Source organism: Theobroma cacao, chromosome 3 (assembly GCF_053813885.1).
Source record: "Theobroma cacao isolate CCN51 chromosome 3, ASM5381388v1, whole genome shotgun sequence".
NCBI classification, from domain to species: Eukaryota; Viridiplantae; Streptophyta; class Magnoliopsida; order Malvales; family Malvaceae; genus Theobroma; species Theobroma cacao.
Window position 1 is genome coordinate 37,401,492 of NC_142641.1, and position 25,191 is coordinate 37,426,682.

The 25,191-nt window shown below is 35.2% G+C and overlaps 3 protein-coding genes and 1 pseudogene across 4 annotated transcripts; 1 reads left to right on the forward strand and 3 right to left on the reverse strand.

Annotated features, from left to right (window-relative positions):
• Nucleotides 1–1,623: 1,623 nt before the first annotated feature.
• Nucleotides 1,624–6,612, reverse strand: LOC18605321 (8-amino-7-oxononanoate synthase-like). 2 transcript variants are annotated; one of them, XM_007038268.3, is made up of 11 exons: nt 6,293–6,612; nt 5,876–6,018; nt 5,673–5,780; nt 5,098–5,336; nt 4,955–4,996; nt 4,522–4,609; nt 4,060–4,193; nt 3,145–3,233; nt 2,602–2,752; nt 2,435–2,503; nt 1,624–1,899 (listed from the first exon to the last, which is right to left on the reverse strand). In XM_007038268.3, the coding sequence occupies exons 1-11, from the start codon at nt 6,510–6,512 to the stop codon at nt 1,770–1,772; spliced, it is 1,413 nt and encodes a 470-aa protein (XP_007038330.3). In that variant the 5' UTR covers nt 6,513–6,612; the 3' UTR covers nt 1,624–1,769. The 2 variants fall into 2 exon arrangements, with proteins under 2 accessions (XP_007038330.3, XP_007038326.3); XM_007038264.3 differs by having other exon boundaries at nt 6,263–6,611.
• A 1,084-nt stretch (nt 6,613–7,696) lies between these two features.
• On the reverse strand, nt 7,697–11,535 carry LOC18605322 (8-amino-7-oxononanoate synthase-like; annotated as a pseudogene).
• Nucleotides 11,536–13,351: 1,816 nt separating this feature from the next.
• LOC18605323 (8-amino-7-oxononanoate synthase-like) lies at nt 13,352–17,028 on the reverse strand. Its single transcript, XM_018116755.2, has 11 exons — nt 16,683–17,028; nt 16,085–16,230; nt 15,855–15,962; nt 15,246–15,484; nt 15,099–15,140; nt 14,871–14,958; nt 14,511–14,644; nt 14,284–14,372; nt 13,983–14,133; nt 13,828–13,896; nt 13,352–13,658 (listed from the first exon to the last, which is right to left on the reverse strand). The coding sequence occupies exons 1-11, from the start codon at nt 16,900–16,902 to the stop codon at nt 13,532–13,534; spliced, it is 1,413 nt and encodes a 470-aa protein (XP_017972244.2). The 5' UTR covers nt 16,903–17,028; the 3' UTR covers nt 13,352–13,531.
• A 5,705-nt stretch (nt 17,029–22,733) lies between these two features.
• On the forward strand, nt 22,734–24,232 carry LOC18605325 (2-oxoglutarate (2OG) and Fe(II)-dependent oxygenase superfamily protein). Its single transcript, XM_018117267.2, has 2 exons — nt 22,734–23,101; nt 23,392–24,232. The coding sequence occupies exons 1-2, from the start codon at nt 22,746–22,748 to the stop codon at nt 23,984–23,986; spliced, it is 951 nt and encodes a 316-aa protein (XP_017972756.2). The 5' UTR covers nt 22,734–22,745; the 3' UTR covers nt 23,987–24,232.
• The last annotated feature ends 959 nt before the right edge of the window (nt 24,233–25,191 follow it).

A 25,191-nucleotide genomic window follows, 5' to 3' on the forward strand; every position in this document is an offset into this window, starting at 1 on the left:
GAAATTCATATTCTTTCATTTTTTTTTCCTTTTTTTCCTTCTTATATATTTTTCTTCCTCCTTATAAACAACCCAAAATATTTTTATTCAATGACAAAACAAATTAATTGAATAAATGTATTTAAAAAAACAGAGAAGGGGAAATATGAGAAAATGTCCAAAGCTTTTTCTTTCCCTTTTTTTTTTCTTCTCTTTCCTTTTATTTCCTTCATTTTCGCTTTTTTTTTTCTCCCCTTAGTGTCCTCATCAACAAAAGAGGCAACATGTGGCCCATACCCTCGTCGACGAGTCAAGAGGGAGCCTGTTCGACCCAGCTTATAAAGATATCAATAAGTAGGATATCCATTAATTTTGAAGTACTTGAACCTAATTAAAAAATGAGATGCCCGAACTTGTAACTGTCCCGAATATTTTTAAATTTTACTATCCTAATCTGAACTTTAAAATATACTTACTACTTTATAATTATTTAAACCCATTTAAAAACCTACTCATGAAAAAAAATTATTAAAATACTCTTTATAGGTACTTAATTATCCGAATCCGAATTTATAGTTGTATCGATATACAATACTATTTTCCATCCATATTCAATATAATTTACTAATAATTAAATTTATAAAAGTACACAAACAATAAAATTTAAATTTAAATAATCAAAAACAAATATCTCAAATATCAACTTAAATAACTAAAAATAAATATTTAAATAACAACTTAAACAATATTACAAATTTACAATAAGACAACAACATTATAAGTTTTATTAATTATATAAGTTTGTCCTTAATTATAAAAAATTAAAAAAAATAACTAAGTTCTAAAATTATTCTAATCTCACAACTTCTCTTTAAATATATATATATTATAAGTTTATATAAATAAAAAAAATATATTATAATTAATAATTTTATAAGTTATAATTTTTATAATGTTAACAAAAAATAAAAAGTAAATATATTTATATTTAAAATATATATTAAAAGTATATATAATAACAATTATATTTCTTATAAATTAACACAATATATGAAATATATATATTAAAAAAATTACAAGTTAATTAATTATTATAATTCCATGAATTAATTTAATTTATAATATGAATTTATCTTTAATAACATGAAATTAAAAAAAAAACATAATCAGATTAGATCGAAAACTCAAGAAATGATACTCAAACCTGACATCGGTAATGAAATTACTATCTCCAAACCTTATTATAAGATTTCCTAATTTTATATATCTTATATAACCGAATAATATATTCACAAGTATCCAGATACCCATTGCCATCCCTACCTGCTCGGTGCCAATGTGGCCCTTTCGGCAGATCAACCATCCAACTTGCGCAACTTTTTCTCTCCTTTCCTCTGCCCTTTACACATCGCCCCTCCGCTCTCCTCACCTCTCATCAGGCCGTTGCTCTCTTTCTACCATAGCCTGCCCCCCTTCCGCTTATCCTCTCCTTGGCCCCAGTTCTCCCTCACAGATTTGGAGAAAAAAAATTAAAAAACTCAAGAATGCCCACACAAACGGACAAAATTGGACAGGAAGGCCTTAAAATTTTTAAAATTAATCTTGAGTCCTCTGAACCCAAAAATCATTATAGTTTATGGATGATGAATAAATGTATGGCAAAGCCAAGCCCATTCAAATTGAATCCTGATCTAAATCAGTTTATCTCAATCATCCACATTATTACATGCCTGTTCTCTTACTTAAGTACACATGCTAAACCTTTGCAGTCCTTCAAAAATAATCAGATCCTATAGCTTAGAATATATGTTGAGGCTATAATTACTGCCAATATCTCGAAAGTTGATGTAACTGGAAAGTGCAGCTGTGAGCTTCTTCACATCATCAGTTGTGTGTGCTGCACTCAGAGCGATTCGCAACCTAAATAAATGTACAAGTGAAAAAACATGATAATTAATTCCATTATTCCTTGTGTTTTTGGACTGGTATATGATGCATCATTAGCTGTATGCCTTCACATAGAATGGATTGGTGGATTAGTAGTATTCACTGCTCTGGGAACAACTTCACACTACCTTATTGCTAACGCTTAGTTCATCGGGCTTAAAATGGGGTGATCTAGGTTGACGTGTAGGAAATAAAACACCAGGAATTGGAAATATGAAAGAAAAAAAGAAGCAGCATGCTTTCTATCTTGAATGAAGGATATTTGAAAGTAATTGCAAATCAATATCACTTGCAACGGCCCTCATCCAGGCATCATTCAAATCATTTCTGCCAAAGGATTGGCAACAGCTTTATGCTAAATGCCTCAATTCCACATAAGGTTAAACAAGAAATGCCCAAAGTAGACAACTAAGTATTAACTACTAGAGGAATAGGGGATATGATACCAAGAAAGTTACCAGACAACTAAAACTGACAAGATGGATGATGATTATTAAGTGCAACAAACCTGCAAGAGTTGGGCGGCACTGTTGGTGGTCTGATTGCAGTCACGTGGAAGCTGGATTTCAGCAACTGCCTGTTCCATGAGAGATGGAACAGTTAGAAGCTGTGCGTAGAAATGACTAGTCACTCGCAGCCAAACAGGAAGAAAGAAGGGGGCAAGAGAGATGAAACCTGCTAGCTTTCAGGGCTTTCTCTTCGCTTCCCACAATAAGAGATATTATTGGACTGGAGATAGGGATTCCAGTCAGAGCACGAAAGTCCTGCACCCGGTCCCAAAGTGCTCTTCTACGCCACATCTCTCTTTTTGCCACAATAACAGCAGCTGCTAAGTTGTATTTATGTGGTTAGCAAGAAGGCAAAAGCTACAATTACATCTGCGCATAAGGGAAAAAGAGGAATCACTTCTGATATTGTACATTCTATGATCACTTAATCTTATATTCTAGGAGCATGACTCCTAACAGTCAACAATCACACAGCTAAGCAACTGTGCTCTCTCCCACCCCTACCCTACCTGTCTTTTATTCCTAGAAGTTAATTCTCCCTGACTACATCCTATAGGGATCATTACTCCAAAAGAAATAAATCCTGTTTGTGGTAATAATTAACAGAATAGAGAAGAACAGATCTGTTTTTGCTGAAATTCTGTGCATTAACAAAAAAGACAAAATTAAAAGGAATGTGTGTCTCAATGAAAATGATGCTGAAGTTTACCATGCGCAGCAGCGGCTAAAGGAACTGGAGCCGCAGTAGAAAATATGAAGGAACGGCCCCTTGATTGGATGAGTTGCTTCCACTTTTTGCTGATCACATGGTATCCAAACAGGTCTGAGTAAATATGATATATGCACATAAAAGGACATGAAACATTCAATTCAGGGTGCTCCCTATACTACACAAGTATTTTTGGTGAGTTAGTATATGCAAGAGAGATGTGGAGAAACCTGGAAAACAGAAGTCAATATACATTGTGAGCTCACATATCTTAAAGGGAAACATCATGAAGAATTTTTATATAAATATGAACTATGTCATGCTACAGTGTAATTTGAAAGCATTTTCCCCCAGAAAAACAAACAAAATATATATTTTACATTAGCATGGAAGAATCTGAATAGACAAAGATTCTCCTTTTAAAAGTGCATATTCATATAGTTATCAAATTGTAGCTCTGCAAACTTATAGATAAATATCAAATGATTATAAAGAGGACAGACCTATACAGGACAAACCTATAGATGCATCACATGTCTAGATGATTATAAGTCAACAAGGGCCCTCAAAATTGGGCATACTAAATTGGAACATATTACAATTGTAACTGCTACCACAGGGAATGAACCAGTATCCACAAATTTGGTCTCTTATTGCTTCCACAACAAAGAATAACTGTGCTACACTCAGTAAATAAGACAAACTCACTTAATAACATTGTGTGAATAAGAGCAACAACTACATGCAACAATAAAGACCAAAGTTCTTATGCCCAAAAAAAGGGGGTGGGGGGTGGGCGTCTGAAGGCAAGCACATTAGAGTTTAAAAGAAAAAACAGTAAGCCAACAAATAAGCTCAACCAACTGCTAAAATGAAAATTACGAAAAAAAACTGAAATGCAAATCTATCAATTACCTGCAGGCAATGAATCCACCTTGACAACCTGCTGCCTTGCTCAAAGTTCCAATGCATATGTCAACATCTCTTTCACAATCGAATTCCTCTGCCACTCCTCCGCCACTCTTGCCACAAACAAATGTTCCATGTGCCTGGAAAGAATAGGAACACAATGTTTTGGTTATTGATGCCATATACTATAGATGTATCATGTAACAAGGAAGAAGCTATCTCATCTATACTTTGCACAATCTCTATGAAAGTCTAGGCTGTTTAGCTAATGACTGAGAATAAATGGAGAATACTTCAACAAGATTAAGTTCATTGTCTTAAGTTAGATCTTTTCTTTTTCTTCAAATGAAATATGTAGAAGTACAAAATTTAATATATTGAAGAGCTAAATTAAATCCTGAAAAAATTATCTACCACATAGATACCTAATCGCTTCTTTCAGTTACATAAATGCCAGTGTGAACTTACATCATCAATGACTAACAAGAAGCTATGCTTCTTGCGTAGCTCCACAAGCTCCACCATAGGTGCAAAGTCTCCATCCATGCTAAACAAGCTGTAGAAGAGAATCAAGAACATATAATACCAGTCAAACAAACAGACAAAGAAATCAGGTTTTCAACCATGCAGTCATAAGACATGAAAAGTAATTTGCAAAATATGGTAGATAATGCCTCTTTCATAAACGAACACATTTGCCAAAATCTGGTTATATTCAACACATATTTGGTTGATAAGATGCAAAACATGCAAGGTACAGTTGCAACAAACAGAGTGCCAAAAATTAAAGCCAATCTTCTCGGACATCCAAATAAGCATTAAAACACAGGAGAAAGCTTGTTTATTGTGTTTTTATAGCATAAAAAATGGCATTGTAACAAACAGTTGTAACATGACTAACCTATCTGTCACAACAACCTTTTTCTTCATTTTGCAACTTGATCTGTCAAAATAGGAAAACGTTTGTCATTATGTAGCATGGTTATAGGAAGCCCTAGAAAGGGAAGGATCATCAGAGAATCTATGTGAAAAGTAAAAACCTACAACAGTGCGTTGAGATGGGACATGTCACAGTGTTTATATACAAAGAATTCTACACTTCTTTGTCTTTCAGCAAGACGAATACCATCGATTATTGATGCATGGTTCAGTTCATCAGAAAAAATGGCAATTTTTTCATCCTTCGAAGGCTTGTTGCCTGCCGCAAGGAGAGTTGCTATGTTTCCAAGTGCTACCATAAATGCCATATTGGCTGAAAACCCTGTAGGACAAAGAAGACAATCCTAAAGCATAAAGTGGGAGAAGGAAAGCATCAGTTTTCAGTTGAAAATGTAGAACAGAATATTGATGGTCAAAAGAACAAAAATTGAAAGAATAAGAATATTACAATGACTATAGTCCACATAACAGATCTTGGATTTCAAAAACCAGTTTAGAACTTATAATCCAGTTGTGGACAAAATATCAATTGTGTCATTCAAGCTTTATCATTAATTATTATTCTCCAAACATGTTTAACCCCTTAATGAATTGAACATACCAATAATGACTTAAATAAAAGAAAAGAAAGAATTAAATGTTAGCAACTCTAGGTGTAAAATCTAATCCGAGGTCTATACCTCCTTCTTCTTTAAACTTGCCAAGCTTGACTCCAGTAATCTATGGTGGTAAGTATATCCACAGATTAAAGCAGAGCCCCTTGGGCCCATTCCATACTCTTGGACTGCCTGTTATGAAATTAATTTAGCAAAAGAAAAATATTTAATCAACAAATATGGCAGAAAATTATGTCATAAAATGACAAGTCAATCATGAAGCAAACCTTTGCAGCCGCTTTTCGAACTGCTGGATGTGAACTCAAGCCCAAATAATCATTTCCAGAGAACAAAATTAGCCGCTTGAATTGCTGCTGACACGTGCCAAATTTATCATCAGCTAATCCTTCTCTAAGGACAATCTCATCTCCTATAAGCCCAAGGAGCAAAATTCAACAAACAAAACTCAAAAGTTTATCATTTTTGGAGCAAAGTTCACTCATTTTCTAATCAAAGAAGAAGAAGAAGAAGAAGAAAAGGGTACTTGGCATCTACTACATTCATCCATTTAACATTCACCATTTTCCATAACTATATAAGCAAAATTAAAAAGAACCCATTATTTCTTTTCAAACAGAAAATCCAAAGAAAGAAATTAAAGAAAAAAGAAATACCAGAACTGGGAACCTCAAGAAGCCACTTACGGTAAGTGGATTCAGAGATAGAGACTTCGATGGAGGAACGATCACATGGCTGCACTGCGTCGAACAACTCGTACTCTTCTTCATTGGAAATTCCAACATTGGCCACTTCCTGTCGCACGCTGGAAAGATAAAGGGGTCTTAAAGATCGAAGCAGTTTGAGAGATTCGAGCTTTGAAACCGCTTGCTCAACCCATTTTTCCCACAAGCTGTTCGCCTCCATTTTCCAAAAGGTTTGCGCTTTTTGCTTTTTTGTTTTTCTTTTGGTTCCAAAAAAAGGAATTGATAAAAAAGTATCCGCTTTTGTGAGATAAGAGAAAGCAGTGCTGCACGGAAATAAGGGACCAGCGGCAGCTAGCAGTCAAGACCTTGAGAACAACGATAGTTGCTTTTTGGCTTTTTTGCTGACTTTGTTAAGCGTCAGACAAAATCCCATGAAAAGTGCCAAGTTAGCTTAAAAACAATGATTCTTTCTGATTGGCTTAACTTTAGAATTTTTTTTTTTTATAATTGGAGTGAAGGTTTGAATTTTATTTTTTAAGTAAAAAATTATGTATTAATTAATAAGTTAAATATTTGAATATAATTTTAAACTTTAATAATAATAATATTTTATTTATTTTATTTTAATTTGCTGCCAAAAAAATTCTTTTATCGTTTTTTTCAAAAAAAATTTAGCATTATTCTATGCTTTCAAGTAGTTTGATTCAAAATTTATTAGTGTTAAATTAATAACTTTGGTATTAAGAAACTTATCAAAATAAGAATTTTTATGTACAAGTTTTACTCTTTTTTATTTTACTACCACTTCACGTGTTCTATTAGGGCCACCTAGTAGACTCTAATGATGAGAGATAAGGAAGTGAGATAGAAAATAGGTGTAAATTTATTTAAAATCTTGACAAGTTTATGATTGTTTTGTTACTACTGCAAGAATAAGTGATTGTTACACATTCCCCGTTGTTTTTTAATTTGTAATTTTTATATTCTATTGATAAATTTATTTGATTTGACTCGTAAATTAAAATTATATTTTAAACATTTCAACGATTAAAAAAAAAAAAAAACAATAACTTGTTAGATTAATATATTATTGCTGTGGAATTTACTTATATGCATGAGGCGCTTGAAAAAATTTCTTGTTAAATTAAGCAATTAAGTTGGTAAGAGATGAAAGGGGCGAAGAATTAAAATCACAGAACAATTTTGGACTCAACATTGTAATTTGTGTGCAAGAAAAAAAATACACGAAAGAAAGCACTTGAGAAACTCAAATACATTCGGGTCAAGCCATTCCAACCAAATTCGAAAACCATACAGCAAACATTAGCACCATTGTCTGTTGACAATAAACAATAATGGATCTACGCTCATGATCCAAACTAGTCACATATTCACACATATATTCTAAAGCTTGGCATATAAATCGTAGTTATAGCTTCTGTTATCTTGAAATTTGACGTGATTGGATGGTACTTTTACCAAAGCTTTTATGTCCTCTGTTGTGTGTACCGCAGTCAGAGTCAACCGTAGCCCGGAAAAAAAAAACCATTGGGAGGAATAATGTGAAAAAGGAATGAACCCAGTAGGACAAGAAAATGCCCATTGGTATATCGAAGGGATGTAACAAGGACAAGGAAATGAAACCTGCAAGTGTTGGGAGGAACTGCTGGGGGTCCGACTGGGACCACGTAGAAACCAGATTCTAACAATTCCCTATATTCAATGGCAAATTTGACAGTACTGTTAGAAGCTGCTTAGTGATGAACATAATCAGTGAGAGAAAGAGAGAGATTGATCAGATCGAAGGGTGAGATGGAACAAACCGGCTAGCTTTCAACGTCGTGTCTTCATTTCCTACCACAACGGATACTATCTGACTTGTGACAGGGATTCCAGTTAGAGCTTGGAACTCTCACATCCGTTTCCGAATTTCCCTTCTACGCCATTGTTCATTTCTTGCCACCACGATAGAGGCTGAAACATTCATACGTTGCACTCAACATAGTCAGCAGCAGAAGAATTAGACATTAATCAGCTACGTACTCTCACATAGCCAGTTGCTTTCTTTGTCTCAATTCTATTTCTTTAAAATGCTCATCACTGGATCCCTTACATATTATTTGATTGTGGAAGTAAACTAAGATGTATATGAGAGAAAAGAATCATTTATGCAACCCAATGCATTTATCATGAAGCCCAAACTTCTGTACTCATGGAATTAGAAAACAAAATTTGAACATTACCATATGAGGCAGCAGTCAAGGGAACCGGCGGAGCTGTTGAAAACATAAAAGAACGACCCCTTGATTGAATGAATTGCTTCCAGATTTGGCTGTTCAAGTAGCATTCAGAGATCAGAAATTCACATAAATGGAATCTTGTGTTGGAAATTAAATCACACTTACTAATATTTCTCCATTAACATAGAATATGCTATTGGTGAGTTATGTGGAGTAATTATAGGGTTACAGCATCTTTTAGATGTTCCCCATTCAAAGAACTTGCAGTTTGACTTTTTTTTGTCTTTATTTAACGCTTTTTGCGTAAGATAATGCTCAAGTTACCTGCATGCTATGAACCCTCCAAGAGAAGCTGCCGCCTTACTCAGCGTGCCGATGCATATGTCAATGTCATTTTCACAGTTGAATTCCTCAGGCACTCCCCCTCCGTTTTGGCCCCAAAAAAAAGTTCCATGAGCCTGAAAAGTTTTTAGCATCAGGGTGGACAACTACGTCTTAGACTGTGACTCTGTATATACTAAATATAATATACGAACCTATTCCTCTGTAAGTACAACGAGACAGACATCCTATGATGGATTCTTATAATTTCCATAAATAACTGAATATTCAAAAGGACTTACATCATCAACGACTAGCAAAAATCCATGCTTCCTGCGTAGCTGGACCAGCTCAATCATGGGTGCAAAGTCTCCATCCATACTGAACAAGCTGTTAAAAGCAGGGTTCAAAGCTTATTGCGCCTTTCCAAGATTAATTTCTCAGCTAAAATAGGATGAATGCATTGAAAACCGAAAGAAGAAATTCAAATAGTCAACATAGCTAACCTGTCAGTCACCACCACTTTTCTCTTCATGTTACAGTTTGTTCTGCGAAAGTACAGGAGAATATCAAAAACAAAAACGTTCATTGTTTTTTTTTTAGTAATAATAAAAAATTTAAAATTTATTTTTTAAATAAAAAATAATATATTAATTAATAAATCAAATATTCGGATATCATTCATTGCTATCGGATAATAATATAGAAATATATAAAAAAAATATAAAAAAAAAATTTACAAGAGTGCGTTGAGGTGAAACATGTTGCAGTGTTTATACATAAATTTAACACATCCATATCGTTCAGCCAGTTTAATACCGTCAACTATGGATGCGTGGTTAAGCGAATCAGAAAATATGGCAATCTTTTCTTCCTTTGTTGGCCCCCTCCCCGCACGCAACAGCGGGGCAAGGCTTCCTATTGCTACCATCACGGCCAAATTGGCTGAAAACCCTGTAGGGCAAAGAAGACAGGCCTGGAGCATACGTCCAAATGCCCCCCCCTTGTCAGTTTCTACTTGAAATTTCTGTAATAAAAAAATTTAGAATGATCCAAGAAGAAGTACAATAATCTGACACAGACAAGTCATTCATGTAAGGCCATTCAAACCCCATGTTTTCTTCTCGTTCCTTATATATATATAAAATATTATTGGGTATTGCCCGGAGACTAAAAAGAAAATTAGTTAATCACCACAAAGGTCTTTTTGAAAGGAGTCAAATAGAAAAAGACACCAAATGGTCAATCAAAATTTTATATATCATCATATTCTTATTCATATAAAAAATTAAATAAAATTTACAAGACATTTGACTTAAAAAATATTGCTAATTAATATTTGAGCTATTAGGCTGAACGGTTAAAATATATTATATTATGATAGATTTAAATTTATATTAAAATTTAATAAGTTTTTATTAGTAGACTTAATCTTTTTTTTGAAAATCTGATAGGCTTAACATATTGGATAGGGTGAAGCTAAGAGTGTTTTTGGGTCGGGTCATAACTAAATAATAATAATAACTAAAAAAATTAATATTTAAAGAAAATTTTTTATCTTTTCATGTAGTATTTAAATATTAATATATAAATTACTTTTTGATAAATCTACTTTGACTTGAGTTTTTTACCCACTCTTACAAAATTAAAAAAAAATTAATGAGTTTATTAACATCATTAACTACATAAAATTCTAATCTAAAATAGTATAACAAATAAAAATTTTTGACATTTCAGTGAATAAGTGGTGTCATGTGACACCATTTCTTCAATCAAATACATACATATATATATATATAGAATTATTCTTTTTAGTTACTTATTAATTATTATGTGACATGTACATAGCTGATACACTAATTACTAAACTTCACAAATTGATAAATAGTTTTGTTTACCATTTTATTGGATCTTGTTAACACCATATTCTTAGTTTTTTTAAATTATTTTTGTTATAGTTAAATAGAGCAGGCAAAGTTTGTGTCCTACCTCTTTCTTCTTTAATTTGGCCAAGCTCGACTCTAGTGCTTTGTGGTAATCGGTGTATCCGCAGATTAGTGGAGACCACTGGGACCTGTTCCATGTACCTCTGCAGCCTGATTTTTTAAGTTGAAGCTCGAATTCATTCGTCAATTGAATATAGGTATAAGCCAACATAAATTTTTCTTTAACCCAAAAAAAAAAAAACAAGCATACCTTTGCTGTAGCTTTTGCAATTGAAGGATGCCTACACAAACCCAAGAAATCATTGCCAGCAAATAGAATTAGCTTCTTCCATTGCTGCTGCTGGTTTGGACTGAGTTTACCATCGTCTCTTCCATTTTTGCAGTTAAGTTCAGTTCCTTCACGTACACAGAGCCACCAGTAATATATCTATTAGTAACCGCATTAATTATAAAACCTATGTATACGTAGTACGTGTAACGTATGTTAAGTTTGGTGAAGGAAATTGATACCATCGAGTAAACGCTGGAAGAAACTATCCGGGAGTGAAATTTGGATAGAGAGTCGATACCAAGGCTGAATCCCATGGAATGTCTCATATTCATCTGTTTGAGCTTCTTGTTGTTGTTGTTTTAGAGTGGGTAAATGCATGGGTCTTAGAGGCATAAACATTTTGCGAGATTCGAGTTTTGCAAGTGCTTCTTCGATCCACAAATCCCATGAGCTCTTCCCCATAATTTCTATTTTCAAAGCAAATATCTTTGGGGCAATGTGTTTGTGTAAAATAGGGAAGAGGCGCCCTAATTGTGCTCTACTTAGTGCACTGATTTCTACTTAATCATGTCCATCCATATTTATAGTGGAACTTCTTATCAAATATATAGACCTTAATTGTTAAAAAATGAAAACACCCGATCATTTAAATCCAATTTAATTGTTTTCTTTTAATTTGGACGCGATTCCACAAATCAGCTTGGAATATATATAATTTGATAGGAACCATTAGAGATATAATTGATTAAAACAGAACATATTTTTATTTTATAATTAATTACATAAGAACAAATGAATCTTGCAATGCATCTTGTTTTCTTTTTCGGAAAGCATAAATAAGAATATCATTGCAGATCAGTGCTTACAATGGCAAAAACCGCAAGAAGACGGAACTGCGGTGAAGGGACCACCATATCACAGCGATTCATACTGATTAATGGTGAAGGGACATCCGTAAATTTAAATAAAATATTTTAATTTGTTAATAAAATAGACAATAAAGTAAATAAATAATAATTAAAGAAACATGAGTATAAAATCAACAATTTTGGTTATAACAGGATAACATATGATTAATGGTTTCATTCGTGGAACGGGCGTTACGAGAGTGCTAATCTTTACTCATGCGTAACTGTATTCCCGAACTCAATTCTAAAAAATCGCAAATTAAGTTATTGTTCTTTTGACGAACCTAAAATCAATTCAATACCCCGTTAAAAAGAACTAACATAATAAGTGACTAATCGCACCTAAATAAAAAAAATTGATACCGACTCTCTAAATTTTTCATGTACTAATCGTCGGATTATTGGACCCGCACATTATGACGATAGAGAGAAAAATTAAATGGCTGACAACCTTGCTAAAGCTGGGATTAACTGACAAGAGGAGCTCCTTCACATTTTTATTAAAGCTGACCGGAGAATTTGATCGGGATGCAGGAACTGGAAGGGGAAGTGGAATCTCACTTACTGCTTTCTGTGAGTTTGTTTGTGTTTTATCCCCTGGTTCTATCTTTGTTGATTGTTGGACTTGATTTTGATGCTTTAAGTTTTTCAACTTTGTTGATGACTTAAATAGTGTGCTTTGTGTTGCAAGAGGTGGGTACACTGTTGTATGTAAGAGGGAGGGGATTTATTTTTTGTTTTTGGTGACTGATGAGTTATTTTGTGTCATGAGAGATACTGTTCTTGTACAGAGAATACTGAGGCTTTTAGGCCGTTATACTAGAGAGATGCACAATGCCCTCAAATCCTCTTTTTGCTCTTGGCAAAGGAGCTTTACTCTCGGGTTGAATGAAATTTGTTACTTTTCAAAAAAAAAAAAAAAAAGAAATCTTGAAACATCTTACAACTCTTCTTCAGAATTTCTCTATAAAAAAGTCCAAAATATCACACCCAAAAGACATCCAATAAACCGCACAAAGTCAAGACCCAATCCAAGAGCGAAAAATAGACTGGAACTGAAACCTGAACAGTGAACTGTGGACCAGTCCCAAGGCTGCTGCATTTTGGGGAGTAACCTCGTAGTCTTCTTCATTGCCTTTTGTTTCTTCTTCTTGTTGACTGGAGAGATAGAATAGGCCTTTAAATAGGTGCAAGCAGCTCGTGAGAGATTAAAGCTTTGAAGCTGCTTCTTCTACTTACTCCAGCTATCCTACCACTCAAGACCTTGGATGCGGTGCAGGGTGCGCGTAATGTAAATTTGTGGTAATTTGGCAATTTCTTTTGGGAAAAAAAATTTATGTTTGTTGGCCATAAACAAAGATTTCATAGAGCGATTCTATGTAGATAAATGGTTTATTTCTGCTCCATCTTTATTTGCAAACATGTTTCAATTCGACTTGGTACAATTTTTCTTCAAGGACATTCGATAAATATAAAATGATATGGTCCCTAGATCATGGATCGATATGATCCATAGATGATGGATCTATATGATCGAAAAGGCAATCGAAATTCTACAGCTTGGCAAGTAAATTAGAGTGACGGCTACTGATATCTTGGAAATTGATGCAATTGGAGAGTGCTGCTGCAAGTCTCTTTATGTCATCTGTTGTGTGTGCTGCAGTAAGAGTCACTCGCAATCTGACAATGAAAATGAGAAGAAAAAGGATAGATCAAAAGCAAAAAGATTACAAAGTGCACAATGGTACAATTGTATTGCTAGACTAGGGTATTCCAGGCTAAACAACTAGATGCAGCAAAATCAGATAAACATGCCTAGGTAAGGGTAGTACGGAAAGGGCGAACCAACCTGCATGAATCAGGACTGACTCCTGGAGGTCTGATTGGAGTCACGTAGAAACCAGACTTCACCATATACCTATTCCATGGCAATTGACACTGTCAGATGAATTTGTTCGGTGGATGAAACATAGTCAGAGACAGAGAAGGGGAGACAGCACAAACCGGCTAGCTTGGACAGCTTTCTCTTCAGTTCGGACAACAATTGATATTATGTGACTTGTAATGGGGATTCCAGTAAGAGCATGGAACTCTCGCATCCTCTCCTGAATTGCCTTTCTGCGCCAGGTTTCTTTGCTCGCTACAATAACAGCAGCTGCAAAGTCGACATTGTCAGTGACAGAAAGCATTTATAACATGAATGCAAGATTCCTACATCAAAGTACGCACCATCTGTCTACAATACGGTTCAAGTATAGTATTTAGGTGAGTGAATAGTTGCTAACAAGAAGAAAGTGCAGTTTACCATGTAAGGCTGAAGTGAAGGGCACTGGAGCAGTGGTTGAAAATATAAAAGCGCGTCCCCTTGATTGAATGAATTGCTTCCACTTTTTGCTGTTCATGTGGCATTCAGAATCACAAACTGATGAAACATAATGTTATATGCTCCTAATCCTATACAGTGGACAGTACCATTGGATTCTTTGTTTAATTCCTTTTTTGGGAGACCTATTTGAAGGTATTTGAAGTTACCTGCAGGCTATGAATCCACCAAGAGTAGCTGCTGCCTTACTCAGAGAACCAGTGCATATGTCGACATCTGTTTCACAGTTGAATTTCTCAGCCACTCCTCCACCGTTTTCTCCACATACAAATGTTGCATGAGCCTGAAACATTGAAGAGATGGTATCTTGGTCTGTATCAGGCTCGACTAGAAATGCATAGTAAAAGAATCTAACAGGGACTTATCTAAGAATCTCGTTTTCAGACTTTTTTTCTATTTTAAAGTTTGATTCCTCGGCTATCCGGTCCATAGGTAATTGATCTTTGTCTACAAGGACAGACATGAAGAAGCAGCAACTTTTATCATCTGTAGAAACATAGAGGACTTACATCATCGATCACAAGCAAAAATCCATGCTTCTTGCGAAGCTCAGCCAACTCTAGCATTGGTGCAAAGTCTCCATCCATACTAAACAAGCTGCAAAAGACAGAATTCAGGTCCTGGCGATCAGTTTCAGAATCCTCAATCAGTATATTTAATCTTCTCAGCTTCAAAAAACAGAAAACGTGAATGTAGTGGCTATTGAAAGTAGCAATTCAGTAATCAACATGACAAACCTATCTGTCACCACAACTTTTTTCTTCATTTTGCAGCTTGTTCTGTAAAAGACCAAAACTCATTGCTATGTATAATATGCGTAAACCCTTGTCAAAATAAATCCAAAACGATAATGGTATTAAATTCTAAATGTAAAATGAACCTACAAGAGTTCGTTAAGATGAGACATGTCGCAGTGTCTATATACAAAAAGTTCCACACCTCCACGTCGTCCAGCAAGATAAATTCCTTCAATTATTGACAAATGGTTAAGTGCATCAGAAAATATGGCAATTTTTTCCTCCTTAGACGGCTTCTTCCCTGCAGCCAATAGAGGAGCAATGCTTCCAATCGCTACCATTAGGGCTGTGTTAGCTGCATACCCTGTAGGACAAAGAAGACAGTCCTGGGAGCATGAATTGGAAACAAGAATGGATCAGTTAATTTCCAGTCTAAAATATAAGAATTGACAATGCAAATGTCAAGGGTGAACTCACAATATATCTTCAATCCAATAAAATACTAACCCTTTTGATAAATTATGCTGTTATTTTACTAAAATCAAAGCAAGCAGCAGACATCACTGAACTAAGGATAATAAACTCAGGGCACTCTATTTATACGGTGCAATTTTTTTTTTTTTTTGACTTGAGGGAATGGGATTTTTTTTTTTTTATATAAAGGGGGGAAATATTAAATAACCAATTTATTTTTTAAACAGTGAGATCATGATGAGTGAAATGCTCGGGTATTTACACGTGCAAAAAGTTTATTACCTCTTTCTTCAACAAGTCCGCCAAGCTAGATTCCAAAGATCTGTGGTAATTGGTGTATCCACAAATCAACGCAGATCCCCTAGGGCCCATTCCATGTTCCGTAGCAGCCTGATTTAAAGTTGAAAAATCTCTTAGAGAGAAATTCCAGATCAGATCATATAATCTGCTTACTATGAAGACGGTGTTTCATTATTTCAATTCCTTGAGAAGTAACCAATTATGAAGAATACCTTAGCAGTAGCTTTTGCTATTGTTGGATGCGAACTCAAGCCTAAGAAATCATTACCACAGAATAGAACTAGCTTCTTCAATTTCTGTTGGTTTGCATTGTCTTTATCAACAGGTAAATCATCTCTCCGCAAGACTTCATTATCTCCTATAGGATTACAACCAAAAGCCAATTTTGATATATCATTGTTGGAATATTAACGTAAGTATACGTCTGCTTGAGAGGAAATAATGAGGGGCACGTGGGAAAATAAAGTACCCTGTTAGAATTTCAAATCGAGAATAAACAAACAAATGACTTATAAATGGTAGTACGTAGACTATGACCCTAAGGTATATATTTGGGATTTTACATAATGAAATGATCAGCTCGGTTCAGCTTCAAGTGAGGTGGTGACTCCCTTCGATCTTCATTACTGACCATGACTAAGAAGCAAAACTAAATTGGACTCCGGTTTGCAATTAGTAATTAGGAAGAAAGAAAAGAAAAACAACATAAAGGTGCGTGTATGATACTCAAAAGCCTTAAATGTGGTCGGAAGACCATTGCCTTTCCTAGCAACCATGCACTATTAACTTTGTGAAGAAAAATGCGCCTACCACGAAGCCACTGCTGGAAGAAAGACTCTGAGATGGAGACTTCAACAGTGGACCGATCCCATGGTTGCAGTTCATTGAATACCTCGTATTCTTCATCGTCTTTCTTTTCTGTTGCTTGTTTTTTTGAGAGCTGAATGGGCCTTATAGGCCGAAGCAACTTGAGAGATTCAAGCTTTAAAAGTGCTTCTTCTACCCAGAAATCCCATGAGCTCTGCTCCATTTCCACTACAAGAAGGTAACTAATTGCTTTGTGCCTCTGGGAGAGTGGTTCTACTCAGGTCGGTCTGGTTCATGGAGACAACCTTTTATCCTATCTCAGCCACTGACTTGCTAGTAGCTTAGATTCTTCGTGGATAATAATTGATACAATAATTTCTACTAGAGGGGAGAGAAAAAAAAATTCACATATATTAATTTTAAGATATTTTGGGTACACAATAAGACTTTAACTGTTTAACATAACATTTGAACAACTATTGTCTCTGTTTCTTAGACTTTTGTAGAGGAATATATTTTCCTTTATTTCAAAATTGAAAGTTGAATGTTCAATTTCATAATATTTTTATCAAACAAAATCAATTTTCATTATTATTTATTATAAATTTTGAAAAGTTCTAAATTTAAAATTTTTCATTCCCGAGATATTATAAAAAAATTATTATCAAAATCAATTAAATTTTACAAAAAAGGAAAGTGGCTACATGATAAAAAGGGGAAAAATGAGTACTGAACATGATATTAATGTGAGTCTTTATCATTAGCTGTTTCTGTAGGCCTGGGTGTATATCAAAAACTGACAGCACTCATCATGCAGTTAGTGGACAAGCAAGTTATGAATAGATAAGATCTTGTCTCTTTCTTACATTATCTTACCCTTGTGTGGGACAACACAAGTAATGGCACATGCCTCAATTCACATGTGATGCCCCAGTACTTTCACAGGCCCACTATACATGTTTAATGTGTCACCAACTCTGCTGTATTAACTATTTAAGCTTTAGACAATTGATGGTCCAGAGAGTTTACAGGGTATTTTTGACTAAACATTTCTGGTCGAATTTTATTTAGTAAAGATGGAGAAAATGGAAAAGGGAGGGGTGGATATGTCTAGGGATGTCAATGGACAAGATATTTATTATTTTTGAAATGTTGTAATCTAAATCTTATCATTTGATAGGTTACTCGAATCTTATAAATATTCGATTAATTTTTTTAATTACTACTCAATTTGCATCCGAATATCTTAAATACTACATGTTAAATATCTGTACATGTTAATTATTCGATTAAAATAAATTTAAAATAAATTTTATATTTACTATTAATAAAAATTAAATTAATAAATTAAAATTAATTCATAAAAAATAAATTAAAGTTTAAAATCATATTTAAAACAACTAATGAATTTTAATAAGTATTTCATTAATTATAAAAATTTATAATAAAAAGTAATATTATATATAATTAAAATTTAATAGTTAAAAATTATTATTTATAATCAAGTTTAAATAAAAAATATTCTAAAATAATTAATCAAATACAATTATAAGGTAATTTAGTCTTACTTAATTAGATCAAGTAATATAATAAAACCTGATTACAAGATATATATCCATCACATCTTTAGACATGACTTACATCTTAGTAGAAGGTTTGGCGAAGGACAGGGCTAACAACTCTTTCCATGAAGTTATATTGATGCAGCCAAGTTTGGCAAATAGTTTTGAGTTAAAGGAGTCCAATTGGTAGAAGATCAAGGTACCATAGTTGACTTTGTTCCCATCAATGAGTCAAAAGATTGGGATGCCTCTCCAGATTGGCTACGTATCAACATCTCAGGTCGAGAACAATTTAGAGATAGTAGATCCTAGCCGCCAACCGGAACCGCCAAGGTGATAGTAATGGGTTGATACCCCCATCAGTCTACGCCTTCTTTGGCCCTTGCCCAGTTGCCCTTCCCATCATCCGTACCAATCACCCCCTTAATTGTTGGTCGTGGTGTTGCAGCCATAAGCCATGTGCTTTGTTGCTGCTTTGTTACCCAATCCTTGCGTAGGTTTAAAAGCCCCGCTACTCATGCAAGAAATATACTCACAAACGCGTTGTAGGGTGGCAATGTCAGTAAACTGAACTTCTTAAACGCAACCAACAACCGCAATCTCAGACGCATTTGTTGATCCGCACATTTGAATTGAAGGTAACCTTGCTTCGCATTGTCTTCACGTCCAAGGCAGCCTTTGGACCCCAACTACAAAGCTAGATGGCGCTCAAGCTGTTATGCTAATGCTAAAACTAATCTTTCACCCTGGTCAAACTAAGGGAGGATACTTTCAATTTTGATATCTAAGGCTTCGGATCACTCCTTGCAAGGGCTCCCTATCTATCAGCTCTTTTCAATTTTGATCAGAAACTTATCTGTGATCACTACTTGTCAGATTTCTGCAATAACTATTGCTTTCATTGCGGAAACAAGAGAGGAGCAGTAGCTACTTGCCTTCATTCTATGATCGCTGCAGTTGTCTTATAACTGATTTCAATGCTATTTTTCATTTATGTTGCAATTGCAATACCAAATGTGCAGATCCGCTAGCATTTTTCAAATAGGAGATGCCTTTTTGTCATAAATTGGGTGGATTGTGACTCGATATGCAACTTTAAAGATAGCGGAGACTTGGTTTTATAGATCTCCGGCTGAAAAACGTAGTTCTACTAAATAAATAGATTTGGAGATATAGTGGAGAGAGTGAGTGTCTTCGGAGAGAAGTCATCATCACTAAAACTATGGGGATAATTTGAGCCTTGTTGCTTCTAACTTGGGGGAACATTATTTGTCCACTAACCCCTTCAGGGAATTTTTCTACTTTGTTGTGTGCTGGTATGAGATACTTAATTGGAAATGACACCAACATTAATTTTTGGGATGACAAGTGGATTGAAGGCACTACCCTTCGTATTGCCTTTCCTCGGATATTTGCCTTCGCCATCAACAAATCCGGCAAAGTTTGTGAATTTGGATTGAAGGTGAACGGTGTGTGGCAATGGCAAGTGGACCATCGGATAAGAGTTTTTGATTGGGAAACTGATTCTTGGGAACTATTTAATGACTGCCTCAACAGCATTGTCCTTAACTAGGAGATGAATGACAAGTTGATATGGAAATTCACACTAAAGGGAAGCTATTCACCAAATTCCTTCTATAGATTGGCCTTACAAAATAATGAGGCATCTATTGATCTTTGGTGAAGCATGTGGGCCAGGCTCGCTCCTCTCAAAGTATAGTTGTTCGTATGGCAAGTGATCAAATGAAGAGTGGTGGTCAAAGAGGAACTCGTCAAGAGGAATTTCATGCTAAGGGATTTGGCTTTATGCATGCTGTGCAACATGGAAGCTGAATCGGTAAGTCACCTCTTCTTCACTTGTACGAAATCATGGAAAGTTTGGTATTCATGATTTGAAGAGGGGGGAATTAAAGGATGTATGCCGAAAGAACCAACTGATTTTTTTATGGCTTGGAATGCTTGTCACGTTGAAGTTAATAGGAAGAAAATTTAGAGAATGTCTTTTTTAACTATCATTTGGTCAATTTGGCTTTTTAGAAATGAAATGGTATTTGATGGGATAGGTTGGGACTTACTGAAAATACTGGACATCATTAGGACTAGGGTGGCTTGGTGGGCAAAATATAAATGGCCTAATGAGAATCCTACTATTCCTGATATTTTTAGTTCCCCATTGACAAATTTGGCTGCTGATAGGAGAAAAGTTCCTAAAACATTGGTTAAATGGGAATTGCCCGCCAGCAAGATGGTTCAAGTTCAACACGGATGGAGCTCTACTAGAGGATGCCTGGGTTATTTAGGAATTGGAGGATATTAAGAGAGGCATTAGTGATCTTTGTAGCTTCTGCTTGGGTGTCTTCAGGTGGCGTTATCATCAAATGTGACTCCAAAAACGTCGTTACTTGAATTGATAAACCGGATTCCTCACCCTGGAATTTGAGGCAATTGATCTTAAAAATCAAAGCGCTTCGAGAAAAACCTCTTGGTTGGCAGATTAGAAACATCCCAAGGTCAGGAAATGATAGAGCTGACAATCTAACCAAGTTGAGTGTGGATAGATCCAACGATCTATTGTGCATTTATCCTTAACTTCGTAACGCCATGGTGACATGAAATGGGAGGTCAAGAGGAATTTCGTCCCTTGAACGGTTCTAGGAGAAGTAAGAACAAGAAAGAGGCCGCAGGTCACGTTTCTTACTCTTACATGTTCTTTTTTGCGATGGTGGCTGTGGCTTATTGATTTGAGTCTGTTGATTCCCTTGTTGAGATTTCTTTTGCTGTTCTGAGATGATTGTTTGAGTCTGATAGCAGGGTGGGGGCTTCATGTACTCTGTATAGTTTAACAGGGTATGGTCATGGCTATTTTTTTGTAAGCCATTCTAAGACAGTAATTGACTGGAGGAATAACAGTTGATAATTGTTTGATTTTGTAAGTAATAGTTCTATATAATGAAATGATCCACTTAATTTTCAAGAAAAAAAAATTAGCCATGGTAAGTTGGTCTGAAGCTGGCAAACAGCACTCGCAAGAAAGAAAGCAGAGCAACCAGTCAATAGAGTGATAATTTAAAAATTCCTCTGTTACAATCTATGAAATTTGGGATCTGCAGTTTTTTCTTTTAATTCAAGAATTGTTTGCTCCCAGCAGTAGAAAAACTGAGAAGAAGAAATTTATGGGTCTAATGCATTTGGCTGCATAACATGTAACACTGGCACCACTATCTGGGATCTTCAGTTTGACATGTTTAAGCTCTAGATTTTGAAACCTAGCAGTCAAAAGAGTGATAATGTAAAAAATTTCTTTGTTACAATCTATGAAATTTGGGATCTGCAATTTCTTTCTTTAATTCAAGATTTATTTGCTCCCAGGAGTTTAAAAACTGAGAAGAAATTTTTAAGTCTAATGCATAACATATAACAGCAGCACCTTTATTTGGGATTTTCAGTTTGACATGGTTAGGTAGTCAACACCTCCTTCACAAGAATTTAAGCTCAAAAAAGCTTATGCATTGATAGAATTTGTCAAGTTACTCATGACCAGCAGATTGCCATCATTCCTGCCTGCTGCTGCCTATTTGCTTGCATATGAACAAAGCCAAGCAAGTCTTTTATGACCTTCTGCTCATTTTAAAAATCCCACATTGTTTTCTTTAAGGAATAGCCAAGCTGTTATGTTGACCTTCACATAAACTTCAGTCAACTCTTAAAAGGTCCCTGCATTTGGCCCATGGGTTCTAATTGACAACTGTGAGTTTGTCCTAATCCTGGTTGACCTTAAGATACATACAAAACTAGTATATATAAATTGAGGCCTTTTATAATTTATAACAGGGTTGTCTACCCCAATACTTTAATCATTTGTGGCTAAATTTGTACGCATGTATTTCTGTTGATCTGAAGTCCCTTTTCTTCAACAGTTGTCAAGTTTTTTTAGTAAATTAGAATAGTAATATTAGAATCTTTTTTTCTTCCTACTTGATTTGACTTCTCTGGTTTCCTTCCTTCAGAAAGATGGTTATATGGGCTCTCTTCAAAATTATCAGACGCAGGGATGGGATCATTTGCCAAGGACTATAAAGATTTCATCAAGAAAAGCCCTGATGGAAAAAAATAGAATAGAAAGACTTTTGATTTCCTTTTGGATTAGGGACTTGGCCTAGATAAATCTGCTAAATACACAGGACTATAAGTTTTAGGTACAAATGATATTAGCAAAGCCAAGGGAGTGAGAAGATTTGAACTTTCGACCTTTAGCTTTTAATCAAGGGTTGATTAACATTGGATAGACCAAGGTTAGGTTATTCCTATATATCAAACAATTATGGTGTCAAGTAGGACCTAGAATCTAATTGAATATTATAAATTCGTACATCTGTCATGTGCATTTGAATGTCAATTTCTTTCTCTCCAGCCTGCATATCTCTAGGCAACTAGCTATATATAAGAGCAAGACATCAAGCCAACTGAACAAACTATTTCATTTTCCATATGTACAGATAAAATAATGCCTGAAACCAAGACTTCTGTAGAACTTCCTGTATTTGACCTCTCCCAGCCCTTGAGTCCATCCTCCCTCTCCTCCCTCTCTCTAGCCTGCAGAGAATGGGGCTTCTTCCGCATAACCAATCATGGAGTCTCCAAAGATCTTTACAGGAAGCTGTACTCCCTCTCAAACCATCTCTTTAGTCTCCCTGATGAGTCCAAACTCAAGCTCGGTCCAACTTCATCCTTAAAAACCTACACCCCTCATTTCATTGCTTCCCCTTTCTTTGAGAGTCTTCGAGTGTCCGGACCGGACTTCTTTGCTTCTGCACAAAGTTCGGTGGATGTTCTCTTCGAACAGCCAAATTCAGAGTTCAGGTAAAAACAACATCAACTCTATTGCAATAGTATTTCTTTTAATCACTAGGTGGTAACAACATGAATTTATGTGTACCATGCATATATGGCTTTTTGTAGAAACAGAAAGTTTTTAGATTACATACTAGGACTGATACAAATGTGCTTCTCGTTTATCATTGAGGCAAGAGATGTAACTTATAAGTGACAGAATGATATTCACTAGTTATTTTGTTTTAATGTGATTATATAAGTGATCCAGTTCTACAACTTAATATGTTTTTTCTTTTTTTGGCTTGTTCTGTTGCTAGTGAGGTATTGAAAGAATACGGGAGCTTGATGACCAAGCTATCAAAGGAGATAGTAGAAGCTATACTGAAAAGCTTGGGAGAAGAATTGGAAAAGAAATCTTTTGAGTCTGAATTCGGCAACTGTCATGGTTATTTGAGAATAAACAACTACACTCCCCCGAAGAGCATGAAAGAAGAAGAAGTAGATGGGCTAGGCATGCACACAGACATGAGCTGTGTAACAATTGTTTATCAAGATGAAATTGGGGGACTCCAAGTGAGATCAAAGGAAGGAAAGTGGATGGACATAAACCCTTGTGAAGACACACTTGTTGTGAATATTGGTGACCTGATGCACGCATGGAGCAATGGGAAGTTAAGTTCATCAGAACACAGAGTTGTTTTAAAGAGAATAGTGAATCGGTTTTCTTTGGCCTTCTTTTGGTGCTTTGAAGATGAAAAAGTGATATTTGCCCCTAATGAAGTTGTGGGAGAAGACAACTTGAGGATCTATAAGCCATTTGTTTGTGCAGATTATTTGAAATTTAGACAAAGCAGTGAAAAGGGGAGGTTTGACAAGGTTGGGTTCACCGTGAAAGACTTTGCAGGAACGTGACAGTTCGTAAAAATTGATTATATTAAACAAGTGAATGCATTGTTGAAAAGCAAAGACACGTTGAGAATAAAGAATAGCATTTTGAGGTTGGAAGTACCTGCTTGCATTTACCTTTTCTTTTTATGAAATTGGGTTTGTTTTTATTTCTTTATTTCAAAGTATCAATCCATATATATGTAACTGCACAGAATATGGTGGCTAATTGATTGATGAGGTTCTTTCCCAGTTAATTACCTCTTGTTAGAAAGAAACCTTGTCATACAAGTATCTTTCTTTATATGCAGAAGTACGAATTAAACATGTGCCTGAAGTAACTATGGAAGTGATGGAAAAATGATTAATTTTGTCATCGGTAAATATATAACTTAACAGAATAGTGCAGAAACTTTACTACTCTGGCTTATTTGGCAACCCAGCTAATTGCTTAAACATGAGAATAGGCCATAAAAAAAGTGCAAATCTTATTATGCAAGGCAGAATGAATTGCTCCAAGGCTAAGCTTCCGAGTTGTCAATCACCAAGTTGTTATTTGTTATGTATATAAATTAGTACAAGGCAACAACCAGAAAACTTGAAGGCACAATTCTATATTAACAACATTATGCTCATGAGAAACCGAAAAGGAAGAGAAAAAAAAAAAAAAAAACGAGCTTTTAGCAATGATATTTGCAAACATGCTAGGCCACAACACGAATCCTACTTAATGATTATTCCGTAGCCAAAGAATCAAATGTTAAATAATTCATCGGGACATGGACAGCTACCCAAATGGTGTTAACCCTCACAGAGGTCAAATTACACCTCAATTTTCCTGTCAGCCTTGGAGCAAACTGTGGCATTATTAATAGGTTTAAATCCAATGTTGCAGGGCATGTTCAATGTGGGAAAGCTATTAAAAAACGTAGTCTGGTTTTGACAGACTGCTTCTACTGTTGGATTAGGAAAAGCGAAATCTCAATTCTTTAAGTTGAGGTTGGTGATTGATCTGGATTGGCTTCGTATACAAAGGGTCTTACAGAGCTTTGCGTATGAGCTCTGGGGCATGTTCATCTGTTGCTGTAGTGAGCCATTTGGGCTTTGTTTAAGTAGTGAAGATGTAATTGGGTTGGATAAAAATCCTAGTTCAATTGGCATTTGCTATACCCATGTTGGAGGTTGAAATCACTATGTATTCTTTTTTCTATTAATTCGTAATAAAAGCCACA

Coding starts and splice junctions, on each gene's coding strand:
- LOC18605323 (XM_018116755.2), bottom strand. CDS start 16,902: ATGGAGCAGAGCTCATGGGATTTCTGGGTAGAAGAAGCACTTTTAAAG. Junction 14,373..14,510: donor GGTGGATTCATAGCCTGCAG/GTAACTTCAAAT, acceptor CCACATGAACAG/CAAAAAGTGGAAGCAATTCA. Junction 13,897..13,982: donor AAAGCTGTCCAAGCTAGCCG/GTTTGTGCTGTC, acceptor GCCATGGAATAG/GTATATGGTGAAGTCTGGTT.
- LOC18605325 (XM_018117267.2), top strand. CDS start 22,746: ATGCCTGAAACCAAGACTTCTGTAGAACTTCCTGTATTTGACCTCTCC. Junction 23,102..23,391: donor CAGCCAAATTCAGAGTTCAG/GTAAAAACAACA, acceptor TTCTGTTGCTAG/TGAGGTATTGAAAGAATACG.
- LOC18605321 (XM_007038264.3), bottom strand. CDS start 6,512: ATGGAGGCGAACAGCTTGTGGGAAAAATGGGTTGAGCAAGCGGTTTCA. Junction 6,019..6,262: donor TCTTGAGGTTCCCAGTTCTG/GTATTTCTTTTT, acceptor TTGGGCTTATAG/GAGATGAGATTGTCCTTAGA. Junction 1,900..2,434: donor GTGCCGCCCAACTCTTGCAG/GTTTGTTGCACT, acceptor ACATTTATTTAG/GTTGCGAATCGCTCTGAGTG.